We start from the raw sequence: 17,913 nt of genomic DNA, 5'->3' as shown, positions 1-17,913 counted from the left end.
AAATTTTGAAAAAATAAAAAAAAAATAAAAAAAAGAGATAACTCTATAGCCTTAAAAAGATTAAACCATGATCATTGTCATATAATAGAATATACATAAAAATGTATTAATATATATTTATATAGTTATATATGTATGTTTATTTTGTATACCTTTTATTTATAATATGATATATATTTTATTAATGTATATCTTATAACAAAAATTAAAATATTAATTTCATATCCTTATTGTATTATAAATATATATATATAATATATGTAGTTTTTATTTATTATTTTTTTTTTTGATATATTTTATTTGAATAATATTATCGTCTTATGTTAAATTTTTAAGATTCCACTGTTCTAACATAAAGGATGAAAAATAATAGAGTGAAAAAATAAACTTATATTATATATATATATATATATACATGTATGTATAAAATAAACTTTCTATAATTTTTTATATAAAATAATTTTATCCCTTACATATAAATTTATACATAAATCTACACATATATATAATATATATATATATATTATATATATATATATATGTGCACATTTTCATGTTGTAAAACATGGCTGTTGAATATTATATTCATTTCATATCCCCATAAAAATGATTGTTTTGTTAAGAAGAAATAATTTAAAAAACACATTGAACCTATTTCCCCTGGGTTGTAATAATAAACTTGTATTTATGAGAGGGTACATAAATGAACAGCCAAAGGGACCTATAGAAAATACAACGAATGATAATAATGAAAAAATGTTATTAAATAAAAGCTTAGAAGATGTGAAAGTTTCCAAGGAAAATTCTTGCAATGCTTTATTTGATGAATGCTTAGAAGAATTATATAGAATGAAAAAAAAAGTTGATAAGGAAAGTGTAGAATATGATAACTCTCCTGTTATTGAAGAATTAAATAGGGAAGAATTAAAAATAACAAGAAATATTTTTGAAAGAATTAATAAGAAAAAGAAACATGTTTCTAATTTAAGTTATAAAGATATATACATTGATCCATATTGGAATCCATTCAAAGATATAGATAATTTAAAACAAGAAATTTTATATGAATTTAATGAATATTCAAAAATGGCAAGTATTGTTGAATTAAAAAAACAAAGAAGAGCTATAAAAAAATCATTAAAGGAACAATATAAATTATATAATCCTTATTCAGAAGAATATAAGAAACATTTTAATTTACATATGGATAATGATGTAAAAGAACAACAAATGGAATGTCATGATAAAGATGAAAAATATTGGAATCCATCATTTAATAAAAGAAAAATATTAAATATAAAAAGTCCATTTATATGGAGATATACACATTTATTACATCATTTTATAGGAGAAAATGGTTTAATATTACCTAGAAAAATTAATATGACAACAAGAAAACAACAAATACAAATATTTAAATCAATATGTATAGCTAGAAGAATGGCTTTATATCCATATGATAAAAAACCTGAAAAGGATGATCTCATTCCTTTAATGGACCCCTTACAATTTTTATTAGATGAATTAATTCATAGATATATACAATTAAATGATTTAAGAGCACAGGCAATCATAAAAGTTATGATAAATAGATATCCTTCTCTTAATTATTACAAATATTTTTTCTATGAATCAAAGAAAGAGAAAGATAAAAATGAAAAGACAAAGACTCCACAGAATGAACAAGAAGAAAATGTAAGCCAAAAAAAGGAACCCTTCTCACAAATGTTACAAAAGTATAAGAAAAATTACTATGAAAATTTTTATAAATATTGAAAAAAAGAAAAAAAAAAAAAAATGAAAACGAAAATAATGTAATGTTTAATAAGCATAACAACTTATAAAACATGTGATATATCTTAGTGATTATACGTTTCTTTTATTATTTCTTTTTAGTTTTTTTTATAAAAACGAAACTATTTTTCATGTATATGTTTATGTTACATTATTCTTTTTTTTTATTATTTTTTTTTGTCCCCACTGATTTTTTCATATGATATATATATATATATATATATATATATATATATATATATATGTATGTATGTATGTATGTATGTATATATTTATATAATATAGTATAAAAAAAAAAAAAAAAAAAAAATTGAATAATAATAATATAGTAATATATATTTTAATTTTTTTTTATTTTTTTTTTTTATTTTTTTTTGTTTTTTATTTTTTATTTTTGATTCTGGGAGGAACCATAATAATAAATAAAAGTGATAAATCAATTGGGTAAATATAATAAAAATAATTATAAATTAAAATACACACATATATACATAATATATACATATATATATATATATGTTGTTATTTATCTTTTGTTTCTTCTTAATTCATGAGCTGGTAATTGTCTTATGTTAATATTTCCTCTGTCATCTTCTTCCCTTTCAGTAACAGTCCTTTCAACAGTTCCATTTGGTAAGGTTTTCACTGTTTCAATTCTTGTAACTCTTTTACCATTTATTATGGAGGTACTTTTAGATGTAGATGTTTTTACTACCCTGTTTTTAAATTTCCCTCCATTGGATGTGGAGGTTTCGACTGATGTAAAGCATGATCCCCCATCCATGAAATCTAAAAAAAAAAAATAAATGTATACATATATATATATATATATATATATATATATATATTGATATATATGATTGAATTTAATGAATAAAATATTTGAGAATATATTCCCAAAATAAACATAACAAAATAATTATTGTTCATATTTTATTTAATTTTTTTAATATGCACTTTTATATTAACACTTACTGTCAAAAGATGAACCAAAGGATACATTAAATGAAGAACCAAAAAAATTGTCAAATGGATCATTCGATCTAGGAACTCTACCTCTTCTTTTATCAACAAAAGATGATCCCATTACATCACTAAAAAATGAATCATTACCAAAAGGTGATGAGTCACCAAAAAACATTTCAAATATTCTCTGTGCATCATTAAATCCAAAATTTTTATGAAAGTTGGAAAATTCGTCATTCTCATCAGCCATATAATTCTCATCCGTTCCATACACTATAAAAAAATAAAACAAATAAATAAATAAATAAATATATATATATATATATATATATATACATATATTTGTGTATGTGTTAATATAATTTTTAAATGAATATATTTTATAAATTGAGCGTCATTAAATGATAAAAATAAAAACTATCACATATATATATATATATATATATATATATCCTTACAATCATATTTTCTTCGTCTCTTTGGGTCAGATAATACTTCATAAGCTTCAGAAATTTGCTTAAATCTTTCAGTAGCCTCAGCTTTATTATTAGGGTTCTTATCTATCAAGACAAAAATATTATGTAAAATTAAATATAATATTATTATTCTTATATGTGAAAACAATAAAAAACAATTACATAAAAAAAAAACATATATATATATATATATATATATATTTATTTATTTATTTATATTTTTTATGAAACACCAAAAAAAAATCACATACGAGATAAACATATATATTACATATATATACATATATTTATATATATATATATATATATTTTTTTTTTTTATTTACCTGGATGCCATTTCATAGCCAATGTTCTATATGACTTTTTAATAACTGTTAAATCAGCATCTTGAGGGACACCTAAAACTTCATAATAATTTACCCTCCTTGACATTTTTATAAACTTATATTCTCTCTGTATTTATTTATTTATTTTATTTTATTTTTTTTTTTCTTTGTTTTTTTTTTTATATTTTTCTATTTAATTCTTTTTGTATATTAAAATCTCTTATTATAGAGATTAACGATTAGTGATATACAATTAACAATAAAATGTTAATTATTTTTCCTTTAATTAAAATATAAAAATGAAATTCATTTCTTCTTTTAATTAAAAAATATATATAATTATAAACTTTTTACATATCTTTAATATATAAAAAAAGCAATTTTTCATTATATGTATATAATATAATATATATATATATATAATATATATATGGATAAATTTTATTATATAAAAGAGTAATATATATATATATATATATATATATATATATTTATATATAAAAATAATATAAATACATTTACTTATATTTTTGATATTAAATATATAAAATACTTTTTTAATTATATATCAAAAAAAAAAAAAAAAAAAAAAATGTTCTTATATTTATTTATATATATGATATTATATTATAATATAATACCTTTAAATATATATGTATTTATATATGTATAAAAAATATACAAATTTACATTTAATTATTATTTATTATAATATATGTATGTAAAAAAAAAAGAAAAAAATTTATACATATAATAATTTTTTACATATAAGAATAAAATATAATATGGTAATATATATTATAATATATATATATATATATATATAATAGTGATGTTTATATGTAGATATAAAAATAATATTATTTTAAAAATAATATATATATTTAATATATATATATATTTACCAAGGCAAAAAAAAAAAAAAAAAAAAAAAGTATATTAATAATATACATAAAAATATATATGTATAATTTTATACATATATATAATTTACTATATATTCATAATAATATATATATATACATATATTTATGTATAATAATTTTCTATCAATATTCTTATTTTATTAGTTTTTTTTTTAAATACTAATTTTATTATTTCCTACTTATTATAAATTTAAAAAAAATATATTTTTTTTTCATAATGAAAGTATCAAAAGGTTGCTTTGCATGCATAAAATATATTATGTGATCAAAAAAAAAAAAAAAAAAAAAAATGAAAGAAATATATTATATATATATATATATATATATATTGTGAATTCATTAGAACATTCCAATGTGTGATTATATATAAAAATATTATTTTATCTTAAAATGATATAAGAAAAAATAAGAAAAGAAATTCACATATTATAATACATTTATTAAGTGTTTCTTAGAATTGGAAATTATATTATAATAGTAATAAGATATTTTATTGTTCATTTAAATAAATAAATACGTACATATATATAAATATATATATATATATATAATGTTATTTAAAGTAGATAAGTTAAATATTAATTATAAATAAAATACATAAATGATAAATGTGTGCTTGTTATTATTTGCTCAAGCATATAGAAAATGTATTTTTATAGATGTCTATAAAAGGATATTTCAAAGAATACAATATTAAAACCATATTTTAAGTTTTATTATAATATTATAGATGTTTATGTGTTACTTAATTTTTTATTTTCCATAGGAATAATAATAATACAAAAATTCCTTCTTATGAAGAAAAGAATTACATATCCAATAAGAATGAAAAAAAAAAAAAAAAAAATTCCTGGTAAAATATTATGTATCCTATATATATGTAAAGAAAAATATAACATTTCTTTATATAGTACCTCCAATAAAAATGTAATTTGTAATTTGTAATTTGTATTTTTTTTTTTTTTTTTTTTTTTTTTTAAATACCATTTAAGACTTATATAATATTAAAAGTTTATTTGTAATAATACTGTGTAATAATTATGCTTATTCTGGATAATTTTTTATAATTAATTATATGGAACTCTTACATTTATAAAATATATAAATGTTCATATATATATATATATGTGTGTATATATGTATCCTTTTAAAACATATTACACTTTCCCCTGTTCTTAAAATAAGTATAATTTAATATATATGTTGTTCAATATTTTTAAAAGATATTACATGTACATATTCAATATATGTATACTGATCAAAATATTCTTTTAATTAAATAAATGTTTTTTAAATATTAACCTATTTTTTTTAATATTATGAATATATATATATATATATATTAAAATTATAAAAGAAATGTTATCTTATTTTATGCTACTTTTAAGATATAATGATTATACTTTATTACAAAAAAAAAAAAATAAATAAATAATAATGAAATAAAATAAAATAAAATAAAATATGTATATACATAATATATGTTATATATATATATATATATATGTATAACATATATTATGTTAATATTTTAAAAATGATATTATTTTTTTTTTAATAATCATTTATTTTAAATAATTACATTTCAGTACATATTTTAATTATTTATTAAAAAAAAAAAAGTACATATATATATTTATATACATTTTAAAAATTATGATATCGTGGGGATAACCTTTTCTTTTATTTTGCATTACATATATGTAAAAAAAAAGAAAGAAACAAGCAGAATAACAGAGAGTGAAAAAGAAAAGAATTTCAAAAGTTATTTGTCCTTAATAAAAAAAAAAATTTAAATGGATTTAATTGTAGAACTTTATTTTAATAAATCCGAATTGAATGGTATTAAATGTGTATTATGTAGTATATATTATGTATATTTTATTTATTTTATTTTTATTTTTACTTTAATTTTTTTCCTTAGATGACGTGAAGACACTGATACTAAATTGGGTTTCGTTTTTTAAAACAAACTGGAAGGATTTGTTTAATATAGATAAAGAGGTAATATTAAAATTAGAATTTTTTTTGGATAATAAAAAAATAATAAGTAAGAATGCGCCTCCAAACAATGAAGTATACTTACATGAACTTAAGAAGAATCCAGAAGTAGTTTTAAAATTTATGAAAGTGTCTCTTCATCTTTTATTATTTCGATTCTTATGTCTAGATAAAGAAACGGACGATATAACCCTACCTGGTGATGATAAAAATGAAGAAGGAAATAAAAATGGAAATAAAAATGGAAAAGGAAATAAAAATGAAAAAAACAATAAAAATAATAATGATAATAATATTGATGATGATGATGATAATAATAAAGAAAAGATTAGGAAAAAAAAAAATATAAATCCTAATAACAATAATAATAATAACATATATTGTAGTAATAAATACAAAATGGATTTATTTTCTTCAAAAGATGAAATAGAAAAATTTGGAAATGAGGATTTTTTAATAACTAAATTAAAATACGATAGATATAAAGAATCGGAAATTTTTAGAAACTTTTTTTTTACAAATAAAGTAACGATATATTTATATAATTGGAATAAAGTAGATAAATTTGAAAGTTTAAAGAGTGAAAAAGTAAATCAATTAATATGTTTAAGAGGTAGTGTATTAAGAGTATCACCTATTCAATTATTGATTACTAATCTTAACTTTCTTTGTGATAAATGTAAATGTATTATTAAAGTTGAATTTATGGATGGTAAATTTGAACCTCCAAAAAAATGTATGACTAATAATTGTGATGGAAAACAATTTTTACCAATTAGAGAATCAGCTAAATCTTTAGAATATCAAAAAATTATATTAAAGGAAAATAGGAAAATTGTGAATAATATATATGAAACAAATGATACGAATATTAAAAATTTAACAGTTACATTAGAAGTATCTAAATTTTTTGTTAATTCTTGTATACCTGGTAATTATGTAGAAGCTTTAGGTATACTTAAAGTTATATCTTTTAATAATAGTCATTTAATTAATGGGAAGAATTCTCTTTTTCATATGTATATTGATTGTTTATCCATTTTTCCTTTGTCTTCTAAAAAATATTTAAATAACAACTATTTTAATGTTGATAAAATAAAGGAAATTAAAAATAAAATACACACCTCTTTCTTATGGGAATCTTATATAGATAAGGTTGACAAAAGGATGCTAATGTACAAACGGAATAAGAATAATTATTTAAAGAATAAATTAGTACAAAGTGTACATGTGGAAGTTGATAATGAACATGGTGATAAAAATAAAAAAAGTACATATCTTTTTAAAGATAAACAAAATGGTAGCCATCACAATATATTAAATAATAATAAAATCAATTGTGAGGAAAATGAAAGAGGTATAATTCTTAAAAGAAGTTGTAGTCAACAGACAAAGGAACAATTAAATAATAATACAGATATAGCATCTTATGAAAATAATGAAGGAAATTTTGTGTCCTCATACAAATATAACAATGGTCAAAATAAAGATGTATCAGAATTAAAATGCTTTGATATATTCTTTGAAGATAAGGATACATGTTATGAGAAGGATATATATCTTGATGATGTTATAAACATGTATGGTGATTATATAAATGAAGAAAATAGTTCTAATAATAATGTTGATTATATTAATAGTAGTGATGAAGAGAATGAGAAAAATTACCATGAACAAAATAGAGATAATAATAGTCTTGATTTAAAAAAAGAATTAGATAGTAAGGTTTTAGAATTTATTCACGATATGCAAAAAGTAGGATATAATAAATTTTATTTATTAATATCTTCCTTTTGTCCACGTATAATAATGAATAGTTACATAAAAGCTGGATTGTTGTTAAGTTTATTAGGTGGTAAAACAATATATGATGATAACAATCAAATAAAAAGAAGAGGCAATATACACAATTTATTAATTGGAGATCCAGGATTAGGAAAAAGTAGGATATTACAATATATTAGTAACATTATGGAAAACAGTTTATTCATTTGTAGTACATCAACTACTATAAATGGATTGACTGCTTGTGCTGTTAAAGATACATCAAATAATGAATATTCCTTAGAAGGTGGAGCTTTAGTATTGTCAGATAAAGGTATATGTTGTATAGATGAGTTAGATAAAATATCATTAAATGATCAACAATCATTTTTAGAATGTATGGAAAATCAATCTATTAATATAACCAAAGCTGGAATTGTATGTAATTTAAAAACGAGATGTACTATTATTGCTGCATCAAATCCAAAAGAAGGTAAATATAATTATAAAAAAAGCATATTTGATAATATTAAAATCCCATTCCCCTTATTAAGTAGATTTGATTTAGTTTTTCTTTTAGCTGATAACATATCAGAGGAAAAAGATTATCACATATCCAACTATTTAATTAATCCAAATAAAAATAAAAATGAATTATCAGAAGAAGAACATACAACACAACATACTCATTTTCAAAGCGATAATAACAGTAAAGAAGGATCTTATAATTTTTCTGAATGTGAATGTAATGAAGAGGAACATAGAAATAAAAAAAAAAAAGAAAAACATGGATTAAAACGAAAAAGACATGATTCTAGTCCATACATCTTTTCAATAAAAGATGCTCTTCTTTATAAATGTAAACAAATAAATGAACAAAATTATTTACCATTAGAATTAATTGGTGTGTATATAAAATATTGTAGGAAATATATTTTCCCAAAATTATCTGAAGATGCAAAAAAATATATACGTAAATTTTATTTACATCTTCGTAATTTAGCTAATACTCACAATGATATAAGTGTACCCATCACAATTAGACAACTCGAATCACTAATCAGATTATGTCAAGCAAGAGCACGAGCCGATTTATCACATATTGTAACTCTAAGACATGCAAAAGAAGTAGTAGAAATATATCAGAAAACTATATTTTATCCTTTACACTTAAAAACGTTGAACTTTAAAGAAAAACCTACTACAAAAAAAAATAAAGGAAAATCCCTCGCAGCCTTATCACACGTATTTAAGCAAAAAATAATAGACCAAGCCAAACTAAAACACAACCAAATATATAACAAAGTAAAAAATAAAAAAAAAAAATATACATATATATATATATATATATATATATATATATATATATATATATATATATTTATATATATGTATATTTTTTTTTTATTTTTTATTTTTTAGGAATTACACAATTTAGCTAGATCAATTATACTTTCAGCCGATTCAAACGTAACAGATGAGGCATTAATTCATTTTGGTAAGTCCGAAAAAATAAATTTTTTCAAAATAAATAAATATATTTATTTATGTATTCATGTAATTGTATATTAATATATATTATTTTTTCCATTTCATAGTAAACAACGAAGGTTTTATTTTATACAAGGGAGGTTATTGGCAAGTAGACTCTTTTTATTTAAAATAGAAATATAAGAAAAAGCAAAATTACAAAAAAAAAAAATATGTATATATATATATATATATATATATATATATGTTATTTTTTTATGTGCTTTTAAAATTTTTATTTTTCATTATAATTAATATGTTGTATTTTTTTTCACTATATATATAATATAATATATATATATTTATGATTATACAATAGGTCACTTTCAATTTGTTAAGTTTTATAAAAAAAACATAATATTTGTAAATATAAAATATACATTTTAATGATTTTAATTTTTACATTGTTTTTATTTTTTTTTGTTATGTATATGTATATATTTAAAAAATAAAATTTTTTTTCATTACAATTTTATAAATATATATATATATATATATATATAATATATATATATATAATGTGGTTTCCTTAATTTTGTTTTTTTATTATTAATATTTATAATTTTTTTTTATTGCCATATGAAAAAAACAAAATGCTATAAAAAATTAAATATGTAAATATTACATATATTATATATATATATATATATATATATATATTAACTACCATTTTTAATCTCCTTTATTATTCTTTAAACAAATGTATTATTTTGATGTTTTTTTATGATTTTAAAAAATCATAGGAAAGAAATATATATTATAATATATATAATATATATATAATATATGAAGAAAAATACATTTAAAATGTTTATACAAGAATAATTATCTATAAACATATTTATTGGAAAGAAGAAAAGTACTTATTCTTCCATATAAATATTATATTATATGTATTCATACTTTAAATATTTTGTTTTTCTTATCAATTCTTTTTTTGTAATATATCTAATAAAATAAAAAAAAAAAAATAAAGTTAATATATAATAATAGTTTATTATATATATATATATTATATTTATTTATTTTATATTACTTTTCATTCATCGTACCATATATAATATCAAAAGAAAAAAGAATAAATAAATAAATAAATAAATATATATATATATATATATATATATATTTACATATATGATGAAAGAAATGGTCTAAATTTATATTTCCATTTGATTATAATTTGAAGAGGGTTGTTTTCCCTATTTTTTTTAATTTTTTTTTTTTTTTTTTTTTTCTTTTTTTTCTTTTTTTCCCCAATATATTTATTTTATTAGATATAAAAATATAAATTAGCTTATTTTGTTAAAAGATGAAATGTTTTCATGAATATTGTACTGAGAATTTATTAGAATGCTCACTCGTCAAATTTAATAAAACTCGTCTTAATTGTGTTGAAAAGAATGTAGCATATGAAGAGAAATATTTAAATAAAAAAAAACACTTTGATAGTTTGTTAGATTTAAAATTCTGCACAATAAAAAGTAGAAATATATTTATCAAGACAAATAGATGTGAGCAAAATTTTAGAGAGAAGGGGAAGTATGATTCTTTAAGTGATATTTCAAATGATTATTTAATAGATAGTAATAATATTAAAGATAATAACAAAAAAGAAAAAAAAAAAGAAACTCAACCAGTTATAAATAATAAGAATCATGTTTTATTAAAAAACGAAATAGAATATTCTGTTTATTTTATATCAAGACAATGGAGTGAAGAATATATTGATGAAGATAATTTGGAATACTCAAAAAGAAATGACCATAAGAATATATTTGTTTCTAAAAGTTATGTAATAATAGGAAAACATACTCATAGAAATTCTATATGCTTATACGAAGAAATTATTGTTGAAATTTTAAATTATAATGTAGATTATGATGGTGTTTTTGTACAGATACATGTCAACAAAAATCAGAAAAAAATATTTTTATTATCAACCAAAGAATGTGTTATAATTTATTATAAAGATTTTGAAAAACAAAAGAAAAGATGTGAAATGGAAAGATCGAAAAGGAAAGATATTATATTGTTAAGAGAAAAGGAAAAAACAAAAAGAAAAAAAAAAAAATTTAAAATAAATCCAATTAAAGGATATCTTCTTTTACATAATAAAAATTTTTATGTATCTCCTAAAAGAAAAATAATTAAAGCAGAATGGTTTAATAAATCAAATAATATAATAGCTTTATTAACATATGAAAAATATTGTTTATATGAATCCTATAGCTCTAATTTTAGATCTGTCTTTAGATTAATTAATGTAAATAATATCCCTTTAGAAGAAGTCAAAATTATTTTACCAGATATCGATATACTTCAAAGTAAAATAAGTGGTAATCTTGATTTATTAAAAAAAAAATATATATCTAATAAAAGGGAAGATATGAATAAAAGCAAATATAAAGAGGAACACCCTATTATTCCACCTTCATCATTAGACAAGACAAATGATAAAAGCAATGTTAAAAATGTTTGTTTAAATAGTACTAAAAATTATGTAAGTTATGATAATACAAAAGAAAGTGAATATGTGGACAATTCTGATTGTTATTCAAATGAAAACACTAATACTTTATCGAGAAGGGAAGAAAACCATAAAGAGGAAGGAGAAGAGGAGAGGAATAAAAAAAAAACACAAAATGATGATATATTAGAAAATAATAAAAGGCATCAAAAGGATGAGCATAATAAATTGTGTAATAACAATTCTTCGATGATAAATAAAATGATGGATTCTTTAGAATCATATGAATGTAACTTAGATATGAAGGAAGAAAAAAAACAAAACAAAACAAAAAAAAAAAACAATTATTATGATTTTAAAAATAATTCTAGTGAATATGTTGAAACATCAAATTATTCTTCATCATTTGATATATTTAAAGAAAAAAATAAAAAAACAAAAAAAAAAAAAAAACAAATAGAGATAAATGGTAATATGAATGAAGGATTTGATTCTATTATAAATTATTATAATGATGATATAACAAATAATAATACCAAAGAAAATGATATTCTTCCTAATGATTTTGAAAATAATGAAAAACGATATTTATTAAAAAAAATGAAATATAAAAATTTAGTAGTAGATTTTTCATTCGGTACAATGAATGAACAAATATTATGGATAGAAACATGTTTATTTGTATTATATCAAAATGGAATTATTTTAGTATATACACCTGTACTTACAAAAAAATGTTATATAAGCTATTATTTATTAAACGAAATTAATGAAATTAAAAATAAAAGCCATTTTATAATAAAAAAACACTTAAATGATGAAGAGAAATATAATAAGAAGAATAAAGATAGTGGTGATAATAATATTAATATATTTAATAATCAATATGTAGAAGATTTTTTAGAACATTTTGATTATTTCAAATATTGTACTGTAGAAAAATATAAAAATATGTATGCTTATGTAAATTTTTTTGACAACAAGAAAAAAAAAAAAAAAAACATAATAAATGAATCTTTCATAATTCATAATGATATAATAGATGATCTAAAAAATTCATCAAAAAATAATACATATCAATATGCTCCTTATATTATAAATTGTTTAAAAAATTCTTTCTATAGTAGTATAAATTTAATATATTATAATCATTTAGTTATTGTATGTGTTTGTGATAAATTTGGATATATTTCCTTTTTTCTATTAAATTATTTTCTAACACCTTTTCTCATATCATTAAATAAATTCAAAAAAGAAGAAAATAAACTATTTTCATTATCCTTTCCTAAAACAAAAAAGAAAAAAGAACCTTTCTATTTTAATATATTTAATATTAATCAAAATGTTACATTACAAAAAATGACCTTACCAAATATGATGAATTTGGTTAATAAGGAAAAGTATGATGAGTACTATGACAAGTTAAAAAATAAACTTACTCTTAAAAATATAATAGATAAAGCTCGAAAACGAAATGGAATAGTTCAATGTATGTATCAACGATTAACAATAAAAAACACCACGAAGAAGGAAAATAAAACAAATTGGATATCATCGGATAAAAGTAGTATCATATCATCGGATAAAAGTAGTATCATATCATCGGAAAAAACTAGTACCATATCATCGAATAAAACTAGTACCATATCATCGAATAAAACTAGTACCATATCATCGAATAAAACTAGTACCATATCATCGAATAAAACTAGTACCATATCATCAGATCAAACTAAAAAGGAAACAAAATATATAAAAAGTAGTTGCGATAATAGTGAAGTTGAGATATATAATAGTACCAGAGAAAATAATGTGAAAAATAATAAACTAGAAAAATTAAAACATCTTAAAGTAAAATTTGAGGATGATAATAAAAGAAAAAATTTTAAAAATTATGAAGAAGAAAATATAAAAGGTCATAAAAATAAATATGTAGAATTTTACAGGTTGGATGAAAATGAATCAAATGAAGAATGTATTAAATATCATACAAATAAAAAAGATGATGAAAAAAATTACAAAAAGAAAAATACAAAAATACAGAAAAATATAAAAACACAGAAAAATATAAAAACACAGAAAAATATAAAAACACAAAAAAACATAAAAACGCAAAAAAACCAAAATGACGTTATAAATGAACTTGAAGAAGATATATATTTATCATGTTATGAAGATATAAATGATATGTATAATATAAATGATTATATTTTTAATGATTTTAATATGGAATATCGTTTATTAAATATACTATTATTTGATTCATTTTATACAGGAATGAATAATGTAAAATCTATTGTTTTATCTAATAATAGTTTATTATGTTTTAATAATAATAAGGTTATAGTACTAAATTTAATATGGTTAAAATTCTTGAATGTTATTTTTTATTTATTATATGTAAAGAATTATTTATGTGCTAAACTTGTACATGAAATATGTAAGAGTGGATTATATATGAAGACATCTATATTTAAATCGATAATAAATTTTTATGAATTTGATTATTATAATTATCTGTTATTAGATTTTACTAAACAGTTATGTTATCATAATTTTGTAAAATTGTTTAAAGTAGATGAAAAGGTTTTATTACATTTTCAAAAGCAGATAAACAAAAACGAAAACGATAAAAATTATAAAAATTATAAAAATGATAAAAATAAAAATAAATACACAAGCATGAACAACAACAACAACAATAATAATAATAATAATAGTAACAATAGCTACAATAGTAATCATATTTATTATAATAATGTTGTATCAAATAATTATTCCATCTTTAATAAACCAAAGAATGAACTTTTTGATCTTTTCCAATCCGAGGTGTTATATAATGTACAATATATTTTATTCCCTATAATTGTTGAAAACGATTATAATATTTTATGTAATAATAAAAATGAAGTTTATTTTATTTTTAGTCATTATATAAATACAGAATGTCAAAGGAAATATGAATTATTTATGAAAAATTATATCAATTTCTTTACTTGTTCCATGAATAAAAATTTATATCTTGTATATGATTGTTTCAAATTAAATATTATTAAAAATAATCAAGAAATTAAAAAAAAACATATTAAAACACATATACATTTAATAGAGAAAAAAAAATATAATCCATTCTGTTTACTATCAGAAAATATGAACCTAAGAAATTTTATTATTAATACTACTATAGTAAATGATGATACATTAGATATTTCTTTATATAAATTATTATTTTCTTTTTTTATGAATTTGGGTTCAGTTGATAGTACTATAGAATTAATTAAAAAAAATCTTATATACTTTAAAGGTAGGTGGAATATATCTGATATACTATTTTCTAAACATTTTCAAAACAACCAATATTTTTCAAAACATCATAATATAAACAATAAATCATTAAAGAACAAACAAAACAAACAAAACATATTTGATAACAAATCTATTACATATTATCAACACTCATTTAATTCTGAATCAAATAAAAATTATACTCATAACAATAATGATGAATATAAACAAAATAAAAACGACAAATATATAAACAAACAACATGGTAAAGATAATACACACATATATAATGATTCTTTACAAAATTTTAATCACCAACAAATAATTGTAAGTGTATCAAACCATAATAAGAATATAATAAATCAATATGAATATCTATACAACAAAACAAATACACTATATACCCTTTCTTCTATAGAATTTATAAAATTCATATTTTTATTATTAGATAAAAATATTTCCACCAACAGTAATACATTCTTTAAAAAAACATATAACAATGAAATAGATAATAATTTTATTCTAAATTATAATTTGCCAAAAAAAGATGATCAATTAAATCCAGACATTATCATAAATGATATCAAAACATTTATTATAAATAATGATATTAAAAAACATGAAAATTCTGATTGTACCATTTTAATTAAAAAATTAATCAAAATAAAAAATAATTATATAGATGTTAAAGATTACTATATAAAGAAATATAATGGTAATATAAATAAATCATCTAAACAAATTAATGAAATCCAATATTTAGAAAATATATTAAAAACATACTACTTTTTTCATAGTCTAAATACATATTATGAAAAGAAATTTAAAAAAATAAAAAATAAAATTATTCATCTTATCGCCTTAAAAATTATCAATTTTATTAAAACACATACAAGTATACAGACTATAAGTAAAAACTTGGTAGATAAAAATTCGTCTCTTTTAAAAGATATGCAATTATGTTATGATAACCAAGAGTTAATAAGAAAAAAATTTTACTTGATAAAGAAGAAGATAATAATGCATAACCTTTTAATTTCACAACAAGTAAGAAACACATGTATACCAGCAAAATAATATATTATTAAAAGGTATGGTATATTGTTCAATATCCTTTTTTTTTGTACAAATTGTTATATATATATATATATATATATTTATTTATTTATTTATTTTTATTTAATTTAATTTTTTTTTTTTTTATGTTACATATTAATTAAAAAAATATGTTCAAAAATAAAAACTCTCAATTTATATAAATTTCATTGTAATGTAGAAAATTAAGAAAAAATAAAATATAACATGTACATGTTATTTTGATATTCAATTTATATATATATATATATATATATATATATTTATTTATTTATTTATATTTATATGTTTATCCTTCACATCAATATATATAATTGAACACTACACACATATTATGATTGAATGTCGATAACCTTCTTTTGTGTTTTCAATTCATTAGCTAAAATTTTGACCAAAAGTTCTCCATTGTTCAATTTACATGATATATTTTGTCCTTCTGAAAATGCAGGAGGCATTTGAAAAATTTTACAAAAATAATATTCGTTAAGTCTTTCAATAATTTTTGTATGATATTCATTACGTTTTTCTAATTCTTCAATATGTGGCTTGTACTTATTTCCGTAAACTTTCAATAATCCTTTTTCTAACTCAACTTTTAAATTCTCTTTAGACACCCCTGGTATGTCCATCATTAAAACTGCAAAATCACAAGTAGAATAAATTTCTATTTTTGGATTATACGATATTCTACTTAACTCTTCTTGTGATGGCGTTATTTCAAAAATGTTATTTGTATTCGTTTTTAAAGGAATCGTTTCGTAGTAATATGTTGCATTAGGTCCTTCAAACGTTTTTATGTATTCATCTACATGAGGTATCTGAGAACTATTCACATATTTTGTCCAATTATATTTGTATTCATTATGAGTGCTACTCCTCATGTTAGATATAGGGTTACTATATGAATAAGTGCTAAACATATTTTTTTCAAATGGCTCAGATAATGTTGAAGACCTTTTCTCCCCTACTCTCGGTTCTTTGGACGATTCAATTATAATTTTTGGTTTTAATATATTTGTTGTAGACATTTCATAAAAGGAAAAAAATGGAAAAACAAAATTTATATTGAACTATATTTGAAATGAACTCTTTTAATATTGGAAAATACAAAAAAAAAAAAAAAATTAAAAATAATAATAAATAAAATATATATAAATATAAATATACTTTGTTGAAATTGTTATTCATTCAAAATCCTTTTGGTTATAAATAAAATACTTTATATATATTATAAATATATTTCTATTTTTTTTTTTTTTCAGATTTGTTTAGTTAGCTATTAA

General features: G+C 18.8%; 5 protein-coding genes across 5 annotated transcripts; 3 read left to right on the top strand and 2 right to left on the bottom strand.

The window, feature by feature from the left end:
- Window positions 1–606: 606 nt before the first annotated feature.
- PRSY57_1210800 (mitochondrial ribosomal protein S18 precursor, putative) lies at window positions 607–1,776 on the top strand (the record flags this gene model as incomplete). The annotated part of the gene is made up of 1 exon (XM_012908537.2): window positions 607–1,776. The coding sequence occupies one exon, from the start codon at window positions 607–609 to the stop codon at window positions 1,774–1,776; it is 1,170 nt and encodes a 389-aa protein (XP_012763991.2).
- A 544-nt stretch (window positions 1,777–2,320) lies between these two features.
- On the bottom strand, window positions 2,321–3,668 carry PRSY57_1210700 (heat shock protein DnaJ Pfj4; the record flags this gene model as incomplete). The annotated part of the gene is made up of 4 exons (XM_012908536.1): window positions 2,321–2,583; window positions 2,770–3,033; window positions 3,219–3,320; window positions 3,563–3,668. 4 exons carry the CDS (start codon window positions 3,666–3,668, stop codon window positions 2,321–2,323), a joined length of 735 nt encoding a protein of 244 aa, XP_012763990.1.
- A 2,616-nt stretch (window positions 3,669–6,284) lies between these two features.
- On the top strand, window positions 6,285–9,919 carry PRSY57_1210600 (DNA helicase MCM8, putative; the record flags this gene model as incomplete). The annotated part of the gene is made up of 4 exons (XM_012908535.2): window positions 6,285–6,330; window positions 6,413–9,558; window positions 9,676–9,751; window positions 9,852–9,919. 4 exons carry the CDS (start codon window positions 6,285–6,287, stop codon window positions 9,917–9,919), a joined length of 3,336 nt encoding a protein of 1,111 aa, XP_012763989.2.
- A 1,173-nt stretch (window positions 9,920–11,092) lies between these two features.
- On the top strand, window positions 11,093–16,612 carry PRSY57_1210500 (hypothetical protein; the record flags this gene model as incomplete). Its single annotated transcript, XM_020115035.1, has 1 exon — window positions 11,093–16,612. The coding sequence occupies one exon, from the start codon at window positions 11,093–11,095 to the stop codon at window positions 16,610–16,612; it is 5,520 nt and encodes a 1,839-aa protein (XP_019970188.1).
- Window positions 16,613–16,962: 350 nt separating this feature from the next.
- PRSY57_1210400 (HSP20-like chaperone) lies at window positions 16,963–17,658 on the bottom strand (the record flags this gene model as incomplete). The annotated part of the gene is made up of 1 exon (XM_012908533.2): window positions 16,963–17,658. One exon carries the CDS (start codon window positions 17,656–17,658, stop codon window positions 16,963–16,965), a length of 696 nt encoding a protein of 231 aa, XP_012763987.2.
- Between the last annotated feature and the right edge of the window lie 255 nt (window positions 17,659–17,913).

The sequence above is a fragment of the Plasmodium reichenowi genome, chromosome 12 (genome assembly GCF_001601855.1).
Source record: "Plasmodium reichenowi strain SY57 chromosome 12, whole genome shotgun sequence".
Lineage (NCBI taxonomy): Eukaryota > Apicomplexa > Aconoidasida > Haemosporida > Plasmodiidae > Plasmodium > Plasmodium reichenowi.
This window is presented reverse-complemented; position numbering and strand designations above follow the sequence as displayed.